At 46.8% G+C, this 16,983-nt stretch overlaps 1 protein-coding gene across 12 annotated transcripts in view; it reads left to right on the forward strand.

Annotated features, from left to right (window-relative positions):
- Nucleotides 1-16,983, forward strand: part of DMD (dystrophin) — a 2,510,493-nt gene that overhangs the window by 1,130,765 nt on the left and 1,362,745 nt on the right. For all 12 annotated transcript variants that reach the window (XM_033949686.1, XM_033949693.1, XM_033949692.1 and 9 more), the window contains one exon: nt 5,083-5,263. In XM_033949686.1, the coding sequence (XP_033805577.1) occupies nt 5,083-5,263 (181 nt within the window). The remainder of the gene's footprint in view (nt 1-5,082; nt 5,264-16,983) is intronic.

A 16,983-nucleotide genomic window follows, 5' to 3' on the forward strand; every position in this document is an offset into this window, starting at 1 on the left:
GAGGTTGTGTGCAGAATTCAGTTAGGCGTTGCTAGGTGTCGCCAATAACATAGACACCATTTACACAACCAGGCCCTTTGTGCATTGTCGGTAATTTTAATATAAAGTTCTATTTAGGGTTACCAGATTTTCCCGAAGGAAAATCCGGACTCCAGGCCCACCAAGTTCTGCCCCGTTCCGCATGTGTCATGCCCCGTTTCGCCCTCCAGCCCTGCCCCCTGACAGAATCCGCACATGCGCGGACGTGATGCAATCGCATCACATAGGCATGCGTGCGACGTCACCACGTCGCGTCCACGTATGCAAGGATGCTCCTTCCCGACGTCATTTTGACGGGAAGCTTTTCAAAACCCGGACAAAGTGGCAGGTTTTAAAAAGCCGTCCGGACCCCCAGAAATGCAGACGTCTGGTGACCCTATTTCTATTTGCACTAACGTAAAGCAAATCAGAAAATTTCTGAAATTCACATTTCCGTGTTTACTTTCTAGAAATATTAGGGAAACATTATACACCAAAATAGTCTGCAGTTTAGCCTTTGGTTTTATTTATTTGCATAAGGAGCCTATTTGCACAAAAAAGATTACATTTAAGAATTTAGTAAAAGTTCTGGGTTTTGTAAGCAAAAGTGGGCTTTGGGCCTAGTCCTGAGACTTTGATGGATTGGCCCAATGCGCTGACTGTGAACAGAACTGGTTCTTGAATCATCTCACAACTCCCGTGTTGTTTATCTACCAATAGGAATGGGTCAGATCAATAAAACTTGACACCATGGAGCAGGGGTGTCAAAGTCCCTCCTCGAGGGCCACAATCCAGTCGGGATTTCAGGATTTCTCCAATGAATATGCATGAGATCTATTTGCATGCGCTGCTTTCGTTGTATGCTAATAAATCTCATGCATATTCATTGGGGAAATCCTGAAAACCCGATTGGATTGCGGCCCTCGAGGAGGGACTTTGACACCCCTGCCATAGAGGGATTGTATTGCCTGGGAATTTTGAACCACTGTCCTCCTAGCTTCGGATATGAATGCACAGGCTAGTGTTTGATATTCAAATAGTCTGAGCAAAAGAAGGCACGTCTAGTAATTGCATATTTAGCTCTTGTAAGAAGTGTGGTCAATCTACTTTTGCATGACATCTTACCACCTGTTCTCAATCACGTAACCTGAAAAAGTGCCTGCAGAAGCCAAAAGCAAATTTCAGAAGCTGGGTGAAATCAGAACATAAGAACATAAGAAGTTGCCTCCACTGGGTCAGACCGAGGTCCATCTCGCCCAGCGGTCCGCTCACGCGGCGGCCCATCAGGTCTGCGACCTGTGAAGTGGTTTCTGTCCACTTCTATAACCTACCTCAAGTTATATCTGTACCCTTCAATCCCCCTATCCTCCAGGAACCTATCTAAACCCTCCTTGAACCCCTGTACAGAGTTCTGGCCTATCACATCCTCCGGAAGCGCATTCCATGTGTCCACCACCCTCTGAGTAAAAAAGAACTTCCTAGCATTTGTTCTAAACCTGTCCCCTTTCAATTTCTCCGAGTGACCCCTAGTTCTTGTGGCTCCCCACAGTTTGAAGAATCTATCCTTATTCACTTTCTCTATGCCCTTAAGGATCTTGAAGGTTTCTATCATGTCCCCTCTAAGTCTCCTCTTCTCCAGGGAGAACAGCCCCAGCATTTTTAACCTGTCGGCGTATGCAAAATTTTCCATACCTTTTATCAGTTTAGTCGCCCTCCTCTGCACTCCCTCGAGTATCGCCATGTCCTTCCTGAGGTACGGCGACCAGTATTGAACACAGTACTCCAGGTGCGGGCGCACCATTGCTCGATACAGCGGCATGATGACTTCCTTCGTCCTGGTTGTGATACCCTTTTTGATGATGCCCAGCATTCTGTTTGCTTTCTTTGAGGCTGTCGCACATTGCGCCGATGGTTTCAGTGATGTGTCGACCATCACCCCCAGGTCCCTTTCAAGGGTACTCACCCCTAGCAGTGTTCCCCCCATTTTGTAGCTGAACATCGGGTTCTTTTTCCCTACATGCATGACCTTGCATTTCTCTACGTTAAAACTCATTTGCCACTTTTTTGCCCAGTCTTCCAGTCTCGTTAGGTCTCTTTGCAGGTCTTCACAGTCTTCCGTGTTTCTAACCCTGCTGCAGAGTTTGGTGTCATCGGCAAATTTGATAACCTCACATTTTGTCCCCGCCTCCAGATCGTTGATAAATATATTGAACAGTAGAGGTCCCAGCACCGACCCCTGTGGAACTCCGCTCGTGACCCATTGCCAGTCTGAGTATTGGCCTTTCACTCCAACCCTCTGTTTCCTGCCTGCCAACCAGTGTTTGATCCATCGGTAGATATCCCCTTGCACCCCATGGTTCCACAGCTTTTTAAGTAGCCGCTCGTGAGGTACCTTGTCGAAGGCTTTTTGGAAGTCAAGGTAAATGATGTCTATGGATTCCCCCTTATCCATCTGGTTGTTTATTCCCTCAAAGAAGTGCAGCAAGTTCGTGAGGCATGACCTTCCCTTGCAGAAGCCATGCTGACTCGCCTTCAGTTGTCCATTGTTTTCTATGTGTTCACAGATTTTGTCCTTTACCATTGCTTCCATCATCTTCCCTGGAACTGAGGTCAAGCTTACAGGCCTATAGTTTCCCGGGTCACCCCTTGATCCCTTCTTAAAGATGGGTGTGACATTTGCTATTTTCCAGTCCTCTGGGATCTCCCCTGTCTTTAGGGAGAGGTTGCATATTTGGCGAAATGTCTCTGCTATTTCGTTTCTCAGTTCTTTTAGTACCCTTGGGTGGATGCCGTCCGGGCCTGGTGATTTGTCGCTCTTCAGTCTGTCTATCTGTCTGAGGACATCCTCTTTGCTTACCTCTAGTTGTACCAGCCTTTCATCGTGTTCTCCGTTCATAATTACCTCGGGTTCCGGAATATTGGATGTGTCCTCTCTGGTGAAGACTGACGAGAAGAATTTGTTTAACCTGTCAGCTATCTCTTTTTCCTCTATTATCGCTCCTTTCCTGTCTCCGTCGTCCAGTGGTCCCACTTCCTCTCTGGCTGGCTGTTTCCCTTTCACATACCTGAAGAAGGGTTTGAAGTTTCTTGCTTCTCCTGCCAATTTTTCCTCATATTCTCTCTTTGCTTTCCTGACCTCTTGATGACATTGTTTCTGGTGTCTTTTGTGCTCTACCTGGTTTTCCTTTGTTGGTTCCTTTTTGCATTTTTTGAAGGATGATTTCTTGTCGCTTATCGCCTTTTTAACTGCAGTTGTTATCCATGCTGGGTTTCTAGATCGATTTTTTTTGCACCCTTTCCTAAACCTTGGGACACACAGGTCTTGTGCCCCGAGCACTGTGCCTTTAAGCAGTGTCCAGGCTTCCTTTACGGTCTTCACCTTCCCTGAGTTGTTATTGAGCTTTTTTCGTACCATTTTCCTCATGACCTTGTAGTTTCCTTTTCTGAAGTTGAGTGCAGTCGTTGTGGTTCTTTTCACCTTTGATGTTCCCATTTTTAATTTGTACTGGATCATGTTGTGATCGCTGTTTCCTAACGGTGCTAGTACCACCACTTCCTTTGCGGGTCCCTCTAGCCCGTTGAGGATTAGGTCCAGGGTGGCCTCCCCTCGCGTTGGTTCCGTGACCAGCTGCTCCATGAAACAGTCCCTTATCGCCTCTAGGAATATAGTTTCTTTCGTGCAATTTGAGTGCCCAATGTCCCAGTCTATTCCTGGATAGTTGAAATCCCCCATAACCACCACTCTTCCACTTTTGCTCATCTGTCTCAGTTCGGCCTCCAGGTCCAGGTCGATTGCGTCTGGCTGTCCTGGTGGTCGATAGTACAGTCCCAATTTGATGTCAGCTCCTTCCCCTCCTGTCAGCTTAACCCATAATGACTCCAGACCGTCTGCCCTTATTGTTGATTCTGTTCTGGATGAAGGGATAGAGTCCTTTATATACAGTGCTATTCCTCCCCCCTTCTTGTGTGCCCTGTCCCTCCTGTAGAGTTTGTACCCTGGTAGGGCCACATCCCATTTGTTGTCCTCCGACCACCATGTCTCTGTGATTCCAATTATGTCTAGGTCCTTATTTCCAGCTATAACTTCTAGCTCCCCCATTTTAGTCCTTAGACTCCTAGCAAACAGAGAAGACATGTTTGCCATGTACTGTGCTTATCTCATTACTTAGCAACAAAGAAAAAAACCACTCTAATTAGACCTTATCAGTAAACTGTATGAATGATATAAATAGGTCTACAAAATTTTTGCTCAGAATCATAGAGGGGTGACTGGGGAAAACCCCAGAAAAACCACCTCACCGCCCAATCATCGCATGTGAAGTAGACAAAAGATTATATCATGTCGTAAAAAAATTTTCATATATAGAAGGCCACTAAGGCTGAACAGGTTCTTTGAATGGCAAACGTCAAAGCATATTTAAAGAAACTCAGCAAACTTAACTTTCAGCTTGCATGCTTTGACATTTGCCATTCAAACAACCTGTTCAGCCTTAGTGGCCTTCTATATATGAAAATTTTTTTACGACATGGTATAATCTTTTGTCTACTTCACATGCGATGATTGGGCGGTGAGGTGGTTTTTCTGAGGTTTTCCCCAGTCACCCCTCCATGATTCTGAGCAAAAATTTTGTAGACCTATTTACATCATTCATACAGTTTACTGATAAGGTCTAATTAGAGTGGTTTTTTCTTTGTTGCAATATACCTTCTTTATATAATCTAATCTAATCCTTAGGTTTGTATACCGCATCATCTCCACGTTCGTAGAGCTCGACGCGGTTTACAGTAGGAGAAATAGGAAGGAACTACAACAGAGGGTTAGAGGTAGAAGTGTGAAGAAAATTTAGAGGACTTGGGATGCCAAGATAGAAGAGTTTCCTTGATTCCTAAGTTGGAGGGAGACTTACATTTTTTGAGAAAAGCCAGGTTTTCAGATGTTTGCGGAAAACTTGGAGAGAGCTCAAGTTTATCACTCTTTTTTGCTACATTTGTTTCAAATTTACCCCCTTTTCTATAGTTATCTCATTACTTAAGCAGGTGATTTCTTGACTCTTGGTCTTCTAGGATGAAACCTGTCGGTTGACGGCTCTTCAGCCTCAGATGGAACGTCTGAAAGTCCAGGGCATGGCCCTGAAAGAAAATGAGCAAAGGCCGATGTTTCTGGAAGCGGACTTAACGGCTTTTACCAACCACTTCGACCAAGTTCTTGCTGATCTGAGGGCCAGAGAGAAGCAGCTGCAGAGTGGTGAGTGGCGGGACCAGGGCATGGAAGAGAATCAGAAGTGGTTGCTCCAGCACGGGCTCATGTTTTGCCCCCGTCCACATTAGGCTGGCTGTGGTGGTATTAGCTCTATGAGCAATGACGCTTTTACCTAGGTTTACCAGATGTTCTCCTTTTTCCTCCGCCACTTTTTCCGGGTTTTGAAAAGCTCCCAACAAATCGCCGTCGGGCAGGCAGCGGGGATGAGGTGGGCTGAGGCAGGGCTGGGTGGGCCTGGGGGCAGGGCTAGGGGGTCCGGATTTTCTGTTTGGAAAATATGACAACCCTACTTTTACCACTGGCGATAAAAAAAACCTAACTCGGCTTCATAAGGGCGGGGGGGAGCAAATGAACTGGAGAATGCGGTGTTCCCTGAAATAAGTGGTGGCTATTTTGTTTATGATTCTCCTCTTTTTTTTTAAGGGGGGGGGAAATTCAAGGCCTTCTTTTTTTTCTCTTTGAGCTTTCTATCCTATTTCGTTTCTCTTCTGTTCCATCTTCTCTCCCTGTGAGTAAAATGTAGGGATGCGCATTTGTTAGCAAATTGTTCAGTTCGTTAATGATCCTTAAAAAATGTAGTATTCACTAAATTGATAACATCTGCCAAAGTAATCATAGCAATTGCAGAAAGAACATTCTGGACTCCGGCTCTTTAGAAAAAAGGTGCCAATCAAAGTGTGACATGGAAGTGGAGGAGTGGCCTAAAAGAACAGTAAGCTGAGGGCCAAGGGAACCAGGTTCAATTCCCACCACAGCTCTTCGTGACCCTGGGCAAATCATTTACCCCTCTATTGCCCCAGGTACAAAACTTAGACCGTGAGCCCACTGGGGACAGAGAAAGTATCTAGATGTAATATGCAGGCCACTGCGGCTGTCAGCAAAACAATGTGGAACCAATCCCTGGACGCCCAAAAGCGAAAACGATGATGTTTATTAATGCAAAATTAAAATGCAATGCACAATGTAATAAAAGCCAACAAATAGCTTCAAATAATAAAGTCACTTGCTTTAAACAGATATCCATACCCTACACGGGCCGTGTTTCGGCAATATTTGCCTTCTTCAGGGGTCCTTAAATCTAATATAATAAAGCCCTAAGCGCGCATGCGTGCTCCCGTTTTCCGTGCGCTGTAGGGCACCGCAGGTAGGAGTGCGCATGCGCGAGAATCCCCCCGAGGCGGATGTCGGCCGCTGCAGGCCGCGGCGAAAGATGGCTGAAGCCTGGCTTCCCAAACGCAAGAGGACGCGTCTTGCTTCTGTATGAGGAATAGCCATTTATAACTGCAGCGGTCATAGAGCCTGGAATGTACTATCACGTTTGCCTCTTAGGGGGGGGGAGGGAGAGGGGTAAGTCACCATTGAGGGTTTATGGGGGGCGGTCATGTATTTATCCCTACAGCAGTTTGGCCATTATCACAAATTAAAAGCCTGCCCTGAAACACTCTGACATGCCCCCTTGAGATTTAGATGAACTGCAGTTTTGCCCCAAAAACGTCTGCCTGCCACTTTATGCCATTTTAGAAACTGAGCCCCATAATAGCAACCGGTCCTTAGGATAAATAGTTGGGTTTTCCATTCTCAGACTAGACATATTGCTCAACTATCTATAAGTGTACTCTTCTAGAGAATATTGTAATCACATCATATGTCATATTGTATTAATTATTGGGAGGAGGGTAGGAGAAAATGATTGTTTTATGTATTATTTGTTCCTCCCTGTAACCCTGGGTAAGTCACTTAACCCTCCATAACCTCAGGTACCATAGCTGCATAGTGCGTTTTATGCAGTATTTTATGTTCAATTAATTGTATTGCACTGTCCAAGTTTGGAAAAAGGTGGAAATAGAGAAGGTAAAAGGGGAAATGGGAGCCTGTATATGGGTGGGTAAAAGGAAGGGAGAGGGGTTACTGCTGGACAGGGGGAGCAGGGAAAGGGTACTATTAGACAGGGGGAGGTAAAAGGAAGGGAGAAGAGCTACTGCTGGACAGGGGGAGCAGGGAAAGGGTACTATTAGACAGGGGGAGGTAAAAGGAAGGGAGAAGAGCTACTGCTGGACATGGGGAGCAGTGAAAGGGTACTATTAGACAGGGGGGATGTAAAAGGAAGGAGAAGGGCTACTGCTGGACATGGGGAGCAGGGAAAGGGTACTATTAGACAGGGGGGAGGTAAAAGGAAGGGAGAAAGGCTACTGCTGGACATGGGGAGCAGGGAAAGGGTACTATTAGACAGGGGGGAGGTAAAAGGAAGGAAAAGGGCTACTGCTGGACATGGGGAGCAGTGAAAGGGTACTATTAGCCAGGGGGAGGTATAAGGAAGGGAGAAGAGCTACTGCTGGACATGGGGAGCAGGGAAAGGGTACTATTAGACAGGGGGGAGGTAAAAGGAAGGGAGAAGGGCTACTGCTGGACAGGGGGAACAGGGAAAGGGTACTATTAGACAGGGGAAGGTAAAAGGAAGGGAGAAAGGCTACTGCTGGACATGGGGAGCAGTGAAAGAGTACTATTAGACAGGGGAAGGTAAAAGGAAGGGAGAAAGGCTACTGCTGGACATGGGGAGCAGTGAAAGAGTACTATTAGACAGGGGGAGGTAAAAGGAAGGGAGAAGAGCTACTGCTGGACATGGGGAGCAGGGAAAGGGTACTATTAGACAGGGGGGAGGTAAAAGGAAGGGAGAAGGGCTACTTCTGGACAAGGGGAGCAGGAAAAGGGTACTATTAGACAGGGGGGAGGTAAAAGGAAGGGAGAAGGGCTACTGCTGGACATGGGGAGCAGTGAAAGGGTACTATTAGACAGGGGGAGGTAAAAGGAAGGGAGAAGGGCTACTGCTGGACAGGGGGAGCAGGGAAAGGGTACTATTAGACAGAGGGAGGTAAAAGGAAGGGAGAAGGGCTACTGCTGGACAGGGGGAGCAGGGAAAGGGTACTATTAGACAGGGGGAGGTAAAAGGAAGAGAGAAGAGCTAATGCTGGACATAGGGAGCAGGGAAAGGGTACTATTAGACAGGGGGGATGTAAAAGGAAGGAGAAGGGCTACTGCTGGACATGGGGAGCAGGGAAAGGGTACTATTAGACAGGGGGGAGGTAAAAGGAAGGGAGAAAGGCTACTGCTGGACATGGGGAGCAGGGAAAGGGTACTATTAGACAGGGAGAGGTAAAAGGAAGGGAGAAGGGCTACTGCAGGATAGGGGGGAGCAGGGAAAGGGTACTATTAGACAGGGGGAGGTAAAAGGAAGGGAGATGGGCTACTGCTGGACATGGGGAGCAGTGAAAGGGTACTATTAGACAGGGGGAGGTAAAAGGAAGGGAGAAGGGCTACTTCTGGACAGGGGGAGCAGGAAAAGGGTACTATTAGACAGGGGGGAGGTAAAAGGAAGGGAGATGGGCTACTGCTGGACATGGGGAGCAGGAAAAGGGTACTATTAGACAGGGGGGAGGTAAAAGGAAGGGAGAAGGGCTACTGCTGGACATGGGGAGCAGTGAAAGGGTACTATTAGACAGGGGGAGGTAAAAGGAAGGGAGAAGGGCTACTGCTGGACAGGGGGAGCAGGGAAAGGGTACTATTAGACAGGGGGGAGGTAAAAGGAAGGGAGATGGGCTACTGCTGGACATGGGGAGCAGTGAAAGGGTACTATTAGACAGGGGGGATGTAAAAGGAAGGAGAAGGGCTACTGCTGGACATGGGGAGCAGGGAAAGGGTACTATTAGACAGGGGGGAGGTAAAAGGAAGGGAGAAGGCTACTGCTGGACATGGGGAGCAGGGAAAGGGTACTATTAGACAGGGGGGAGGTAAAAGGAAGGAAAAGGGCTACTGCTGGACATGGGGAGCAGTGAAAGGGTACTATTAGACAGGGGGAGGTATAAGGAAGGGAGAAGAGCTACTGCTGGACATGGGGAGCAGGGAAAGGGTACTATTAGACAGGGGGAAGGTAAAAGGAAGGGAGAAGGGCTACTGCTGGACATGGGGAGCAGTGAAAGGGTACTATTAGACAGGGAGAGGTAAAAGGAAGGGAGAAGGGCTACTGTTGGATAGGGGGAGCAGGGAAAGGGTACTATTAGACAGGGGGAGGTAAAAGGAAGGGAGATGGGCTACTGCTGGACATGGGGAGCAGTGAAAGGGTACTATTAGACAGGGGGAGGTAAAAGGAAGGGAGAAGGGCTACTTCTGGACAGGGGGAGCAGGAAAAGGGTACTATTAGACAGGGGGGAGGTAAAAGGAAGGGAGATGGGCTACTGCTGGACATGGGGAGCAGGAAAAGGGTACTATTAGACAGGGGGGAGGTAAAAGGAAGGGAGAAGGGCTACTGCTGGACATGGGGAGCAGTGAAAGGGTACTATTAGACAGGGGGAGGTAAAAGGAAGGGAGAAGGGCTACTGCTGGACAGGGGGAGCAGGGAAAGGGTACTATTAGACAGGGGGGAGGTAAAAGGAAGGGAGATGGGCTACTGCTGGACATGGGGAGCAGTGAAGGGTACTATTAGACAGGGGGAGGTAAAAGGAAGGGAGAAGGGCTACTTCTGGACAAGGGGAGCAGGAAAAGGGTACTATTAGACAGGGGGAGGTAAAAGGAAGGGAGATGGGCTACTGCTGGACATGGGGAGCAGGGAAAGGGTACTATTACTTTACGGAGAGGGTGGTGGATGCCTGGAATGCGCTCCCGAGAGAGGTGGTGGAGAGTAAAACTGTGACTGAGTTCAAAGAAGCGTGGGATGAACACAGAAGATTTAGAATCAGAAAATAATATTAAATATTGAACTAGGCCAGTTACTGGGCAGACTTGCACGGTCTGTGTCTGTATATGGCCGTTTGGTGGAGGATGGGCTGGGGAGGGCTTCAATGGCTGGGAGGGTGTAGATGGGCTGGAGTAAGTCTTAACAGAGATTTTGGCAGTTGGAACTCAAGCACAGTACCGGGTAAAGCTTTGGATTCTCGCCCAGAAATAGCTAAGAAGAAAAAAAAAAGATAAATAAATAAAAATTTAAATTGAATCAGGTTGGGCAGACTGGATGGACCATTCGGGTCTTTATCTGCCGTCATCTACTATGTTACTATATATTAGACAGGGGGGAGGTAAAAGGAAGGGAGAAGGGCTACTGCTGGACAGGGGGAGCAGGGAGAGGGTACTATTAGACAGGGGGAGGTAAAAGGAAGGGAGAAAGGCTACTGCTGGACATGGGGAGCAGTGAAAGAGTACTATTAGACAGGGGGAGGTAAAAGGAAGGGAGAAGAGCTACTGCTGGACATGGGGAGCAGGGAAAGGGTACTATTAGACAGGGGGGAGGTAAAAGGAAGGGAGAAGGGCTACTTCTGGACAAGGGGAGCAGGAAAAGGGTACTATTAGACAGGGGGGAGGTAAAAGGAAGGGAGAAGGGCTACTGCTGGACATGGGGAGCAGTGAAAGGGTACTATTAGACAGGGGGAGGTAAAAGGAAGGGAGAAGGGCTACTGCTGGACAGGGGGAGCAGGAAAAGGGTACTATTAGACAGGGGGAGGTAAAAGGAAGGGAGAAGGGCTACTGCTGGACAGGGGGAGCAGGGAAAGGGTACTATTAGACAGGGGGAGGTAAAAGGAAGGGAGAAGAGCTAATGCTGGACATAGGGAGCAGGGAAAGGGTACTATTAGACAGGGGGGAGGTAAAAGGAAGGGAGAAGGGCTACTGCTGGACATGGGGAGCAGTGAAGGGTACTATTAGACAGGGGGAGGTAAAAGGAAGGGAGAAGGGCTACTTCTGGACAAGGGGAGCAGGAAAAGGGTACTATTAGACAGGGGGAGGTAAAAGGAAGGGAGATGGGATACTGCTGGACATGGGGAGCAGGGAAAGGGTACTATTAGACAGGGGGGAGGTAAAAGGAAGGGAGGAGGGCTACTGCTGGACATGGGGAGCAGTGAAAGGGTACTATTAGACAGGGGGAGATAAAAGGAAGGGAGAAGGGCTACTTCTGGTCAGGGGGAGCAGGGAAAGGGTACTATTAGACAGGGGGGAGGTAAAAGGAAGGGAGAAGGGCTACTTCTGGACAAGGGGAGCAGGAAAAGGGTACTATTAGACAGGGGGGAGGTAAAAGGAAGGGAGAAGGGCTACTGCTGGACATGGGGAGCAGGGAAAGGGTACTATTAGACAGGGGGGAGGTAAAAGGATGGGAGAAGGGCTACTGCTGGACAGGGGGAGCAGGGAAAGGGTACTATTAGACAGGGGTGAGGTAAAAGGAAGGCAGAAGGGCTACTGCTGGACATGGGGACAGGGAAAAGGTACTATTAGACAGGGGGGAGGTAAAAGGAAGGGAGAAGGGCTACTGCTGGACATGGGGAGCAGGGAAAGGGTACTATTAGAAAGGGGGAGGTAAAAGGAAGGGAGAAGGGCTACTGCTGGACAGGGGGAGCAGGGAAAGGGTACTATTAGACACGGGGGAGGTAAAAGGAAGGGTGAAGGGCTACTGCTGGACATGGGGAGCAGGGAAAGGGTACTATTAGACAGGGGGGAGGTAAAAGGAAGGGATAAGGGCTACTGCTGGACAGGGGAGCAGGGAAAGGGTACTATTAGACAGGGGGGGGGGAGGTAAAAGGAAGGGAGAAGGGCTATTGCTAGACAGGGGGAGCAGGGAAAGGGTACTGCTGGACATGGGAGGTAAAAGGAAGGGAGAAGAAACAGAAAGACAGACAGGCAGAAAGGGGGCCAGGGAGAGAGACAGACAGAAAGAAAGAAAGAAAGAAAGAAAGAAAGAAAGAAAGAAAGAAAGGGGGCAGGGAGAAAGAAAGACAGACAGAAAGAAAGAAATGCCTCAGCGCCCCATTGTGCTAAAAGTCTACACATCTATTCTAACACCCGTTAATGTAACAGGCTTAAACACTAGTACAGCAATAAGAACACAGCAGCTGTGTATTGCGTTAATAAGCATCATCATTTTTGCTTTTGAGCGTCCAGGGATTGGTTCCACATTGTTTTGCTGAAAACATTTGTACTAAGGGCCATTGCTGTGGGAGTTTGGACCGTCCTTGTGGCGTCGACCAACCCATAGTGTTATTTGTTTCTAAGATACCATTTTGGCTGTAGCATAGAAACGTGGTAATCAAATGCATTAAGTTCACCCTTATCCCCCTTAATAGTTGTAGTCAGAGAGTCTGATCCATTAAGATTTGACCAGGGGCTTTTATGTGGAAGTACAAAGCCCTAAGTTAAGGGAGGAGTCTTATTCTTCTTCCCCCAGAGGTGTTCCATCTAGGAGATTATCCTCCCCGGAGGAGTTCCAGCAAACAAGATTAAAGAGGAGCAGGAAGTAAGGTCAACCTTAGCTCCCTGCTCTGGAGACTAAGGGAAAAGAAAGGAGGGTAAATAGTGGAGTGCCACAGGGTTCTGTAGTGGGACCGGTGCTGTTGAACATATTTATAAATGATCTGGAAATTAGAACGACGAGTGAGGTGATTAAATTTGTAGATGGCACTAAACCGTTCAAAGTGGCTAAAACACATGCGGATTGTGAAACATTGCAGGCGGACCTTAGGAAGTTGGAAGACTAGGCGTCTAAAAACCCCCCTAACCGAGCTTGATAAAAGGGGGCCACAATTGGGCTCAATTCTAAGTATGTCGACACCAAGTAGTATGGCGCTAAACGCGATTCTAGAAAAGTTAGACGCACATTATAGAATCACGCATAGGGGGTGCTTAGGCATTCTACCATTTAGGCATGCCCTAGTTGTACCAGCTTTTTCTTGGCCTAAATGTCTAAATCAATGCCTAATTTTAAGCGCAATTTATAGAATTGGGGGGGGGGGAGGGAATATAAATGTCACGGATTCTGTGGAATCCACTGGTGGGAAGAGCTATATAAACTGATGCCAGTGTGGATAAAACGATGCTGCTCGTAAATCAAGTTTGAAAAAAGGGCTTAAACTCCCGATGGAAGACGCCTGAGCATATCATTAAAAAATATATGATATACTTATGGAGAATGGGGCTATGACGTTAGGGAATATATATTTTTAAAAATCCATCTTTCTTTAGTGTGGAATAAAAACATTGACTGGCCATTCAAAATTCATAGAAACATAGAAAGATGACGGCAGAAAAGGGCCACAGCCCATCAAGTCTGCCCACTCTACTGACCCACCCCATTAAGTCTGAGTGCTGATGACTTACTTCCTTTGCTCGACCCTCGTAGGGATCCCACGTGGATTCAAGCATGAAGAGAGAATTCAGAAAGCAGACCAGTAAGTGTGTGGAAAGTGTCAAAATGACATTATCAGACATAAAATAAAAAATTGTGTTTATTGGTAAGGTTGTACCTTTGGTACAATTTGATCATCACATCCCTTTGCACAATTTTATTTGCACTGCTTCCACATACATTTGATTTTTCTGCACATCCAAGAGCGTAAAACCTTTGAAATCGAAATGATAAGGTATTTTGACACTTACCAGACAGGACTTAGCAGAGATCTGGGCTTTCTTTCCCACTATAAGGACATTTAGAAACTGCTCTGTCACCTCTCTGTCTCCTGCCCAACCACCCCTCCCTCTTCCTATCTCCGAAATGCTTTCATGTTTTCCTTATATATGCTGATATTGGTCAACATTTGCTTTTTTCTGATTGGAAGAAGAAGCTCATCATAAAATGCATTGAGTTAGTCCAATAAAAAATATATCACCTTATGATTCAGATATTCAAATACTTGAAAGGTATTAACGTAGAACAAAATCATTTCCAGAGAAAGAAAAATGGTAAATGGCAGGACCCTAGCTTTCAAGGCACGCCAACAGAACGGTTGGCTGGGTAACATCATTACGCACGCCTCATCCTATCTCAACTTTAGAAAACTAGTTAAAACGAACCTGTTCAACCGATTTGTAACCAAGACCTCTTAATACCTTACAAAGTATGCTTCTGACATGTACTCGATGCCTCTACTCTGTGTCTATCACTCTAACTTACTACCACTCAACCTGTATCCACCCTTCTCCAATTGTACTCGACGACGTCATTGTAATTATCTTCGCTGATTGTCCGGCTCTTCTTGTTGTAAAGTGCCTCGAACTACCATGGCTTTGGCGGTATATAAGAATAAAATTATTATTATTATTAAAACCAGAGGACATAATTTGAGGTTTAGGGGTTGGAGACTCAAGAGCAATGTAAGGAAATTCTTCTTTACGGAGAGGGTGGTTGATGCGTGGAATTTACTCCCAAGAGAGGTGGTGGAGAGGAAAACTGTGACAGAGTTCAAAAAAGCATGGGATGAACACAGAGGATCTAGATTCAGAAAATAATATTTAATATTGAACTAAGGCCAGTACTGGGCAGACTTGCACGGTCTGTATATGGCCGTTTGGGGGAGGATGGGCTGGAGAGGGCTTCAATGGCTGGGAGGGTGTGAATGGACTGGAGTGAGCTTTGTTGGCGACTTCAGTAGTTGGAACCTAAGAACAGTCCCGGGCAGAGCTTTGGATTCTTGCCCAGAAATAGCTAAGAAGAAAACAAAATTTTAATTGAATCAGGTTGGGCAGACTGGATGTACCATTCGGGTTTTTATCTGCCGTCATCTACAATGTTATGTTATGTTACCTTATTTCCTTGGCAAGTGGACTAACACGGCCATCACACCATTTCGCTCTACACATTAGGAAATTACCTGGAGTACTGTGTTCAGTTTTGGAGGCCACATTATCAAAAGGATGTGAAGAGAATGGAGTCGATTCAGCGAATGGCCACTAGGATGGTCTCAGGGCTAAAGAATCTCCCATATGAAGAACGTTTGAGCAAGCTGCACTTATATTCTCTCGAAGAGCGCAGAGAAAGGAGGGTCATGATAGAAACATTCAAATACATCATGGGCCGCATTGATGTGGAGGAAGAAATATTTTGTCTTACGAGTCCCATGGCATCCGCTAAAACTCAGGGGGGGAAGATTTCATGGGGACACCAGGAAGTATTTCTTCACCGAAAGGGTAATTGATCGATGGAATGGTCTTCCACGTCAGGTAGTCGAGGCCAGAACCACGCTCGACTTCAAAGGACGATGGGACAGACAGGTGGGGTCGCTCCAGAGGAATGCTTAAATGATGGAGGGAGGGTTCTTGAGTGGGCAGACTTGTTGGGCCGTCGGCCCTTTTCTGCCATCATACTCTATGTTTCTATGTTACTCTATATTGTAACTTTGCACAATTTTATCATTGAATTGTTCATACAAATGATGATTTTTTCTAATCATTTGCATTCACCGTGGGCTCCTTTTACTAAGCCGCGATAGCGTTTTTAGCGCGCGCTAACCCCCGCGCTAAATGGAAAAACTAACGCCAGCTCTCTGGAGGCGATAGCGTCTAGCATGTGCAGCATTGTTGCGCACACTATAACCGCTAGCGCTACTTTTTCCCTTCATGCCTACTCTCAGCTGTACAGTCCCATCCCTGGCTTTCCTCCTGTCATATATCTGTGAAAGGTCTAATCAGCTCTTTAGAAATATGCCTTTCCTTTCTCTGGTGTTTTTGCTGTTCTGACTGCTTTTCTTCCTGCTTCAGTTTTCCCAGATATTCTTCTGTATGATCATCCTCCTCACTGCGAAAATAATAGAAACATAGAGTATGACGGCAGAAAAGGGCCGTCGTCCCAACACATCTGCCCACTCAAAAGAACCCTCCCCTTAAAAGAACACTTCCTCTAAGCAATTCTCCTAAGTCAGGGGTGTCCAATGTCGGTCCTCGAGGGCCACAATCCAGTCGGGTTTTCAGGATTTCCCCAATGAATATGCATTAAAAGCAGTGCATGCACACAGATCTCATGCATATTCATTGGGGAAATCCTGAAAACCCGACTGGATTGCGGCCCTCGAGGACCGACATTGGACACCCCTGTCCTAAGTGAACCCACATGTTTATCCCATCTTTTCTTGAAGTCGAGCATGTTGCTGGCCTCAACTACCTGACGTGGAAGGCCATTCCAACGGTCGACCATCCTTTCGGTGAAGAAGTACTTTCTGATGTCACCATGAAATCTCCCACCCTTGAATTTGAGTGGATGCCCTCTTGTTGCTGTAGAACCCGTAAGAAAAAGGATATCTTCCTCCACCTCGATACGGCCTGTAAGATATTCGAACGTCTCTATCATGTCTCCCCTCTCTTTGCGTTCTTCGAGAGAATATAGCTGCAACCTGCTTAGTCGCTTTTCATATGGGAGATCCTTGAATCCTGAGACCATCTTGGTGGCCATTCGCTGGACCGATTCCATAATACTCTGTCCCGCCATAACACACTATTACTATGTATGTTTTGTTATTATTTGCCTCAGATAAATGTGGGCTATATACTGTAGTTTAATAAGTAAATAATTAATACCAAGTCTTAGAGAGAGGAGACCGACAGTCGATGCCCACGTTGTAGTGCTACCATGAATTATAGTGACTGTTTAAAAAAAATAAAATAGTACTTTATTTCTTTTTAGTATTTATATACCACGTATAGCTTAAATGGTTTACATTCAGGTTTAATGCGCACTAAACTGCCGGCCACGCTAGCCGCTACCGCCTCCTCTTGAGCAGGCGGCAGTTTTTCGGCTAGAGCGGGGGTTAGCGCGTGATAGAAAGTCGCGTGCGATAAATCCGCTACCGCGGCTTCGGAAAAGGAGCCCTTATCTAATGTACTCGGGGCAATGGGGGGATTAAGGGCTCCCTTTACGAAGCCGCGTTAGCGGCTTTATCGCACGCGACTTTCCATCACGCGCTAAC

This window comes from Geotrypetes seraphini, chromosome 6, assembly GCF_902459505.1.
Source record: "Geotrypetes seraphini chromosome 6, aGeoSer1.1, whole genome shotgun sequence".
Classification (NCBI taxonomy): domain Eukaryota; kingdom Metazoa; phylum Chordata; class Amphibia; order Gymnophiona; family Dermophiidae; genus Geotrypetes; species Geotrypetes seraphini.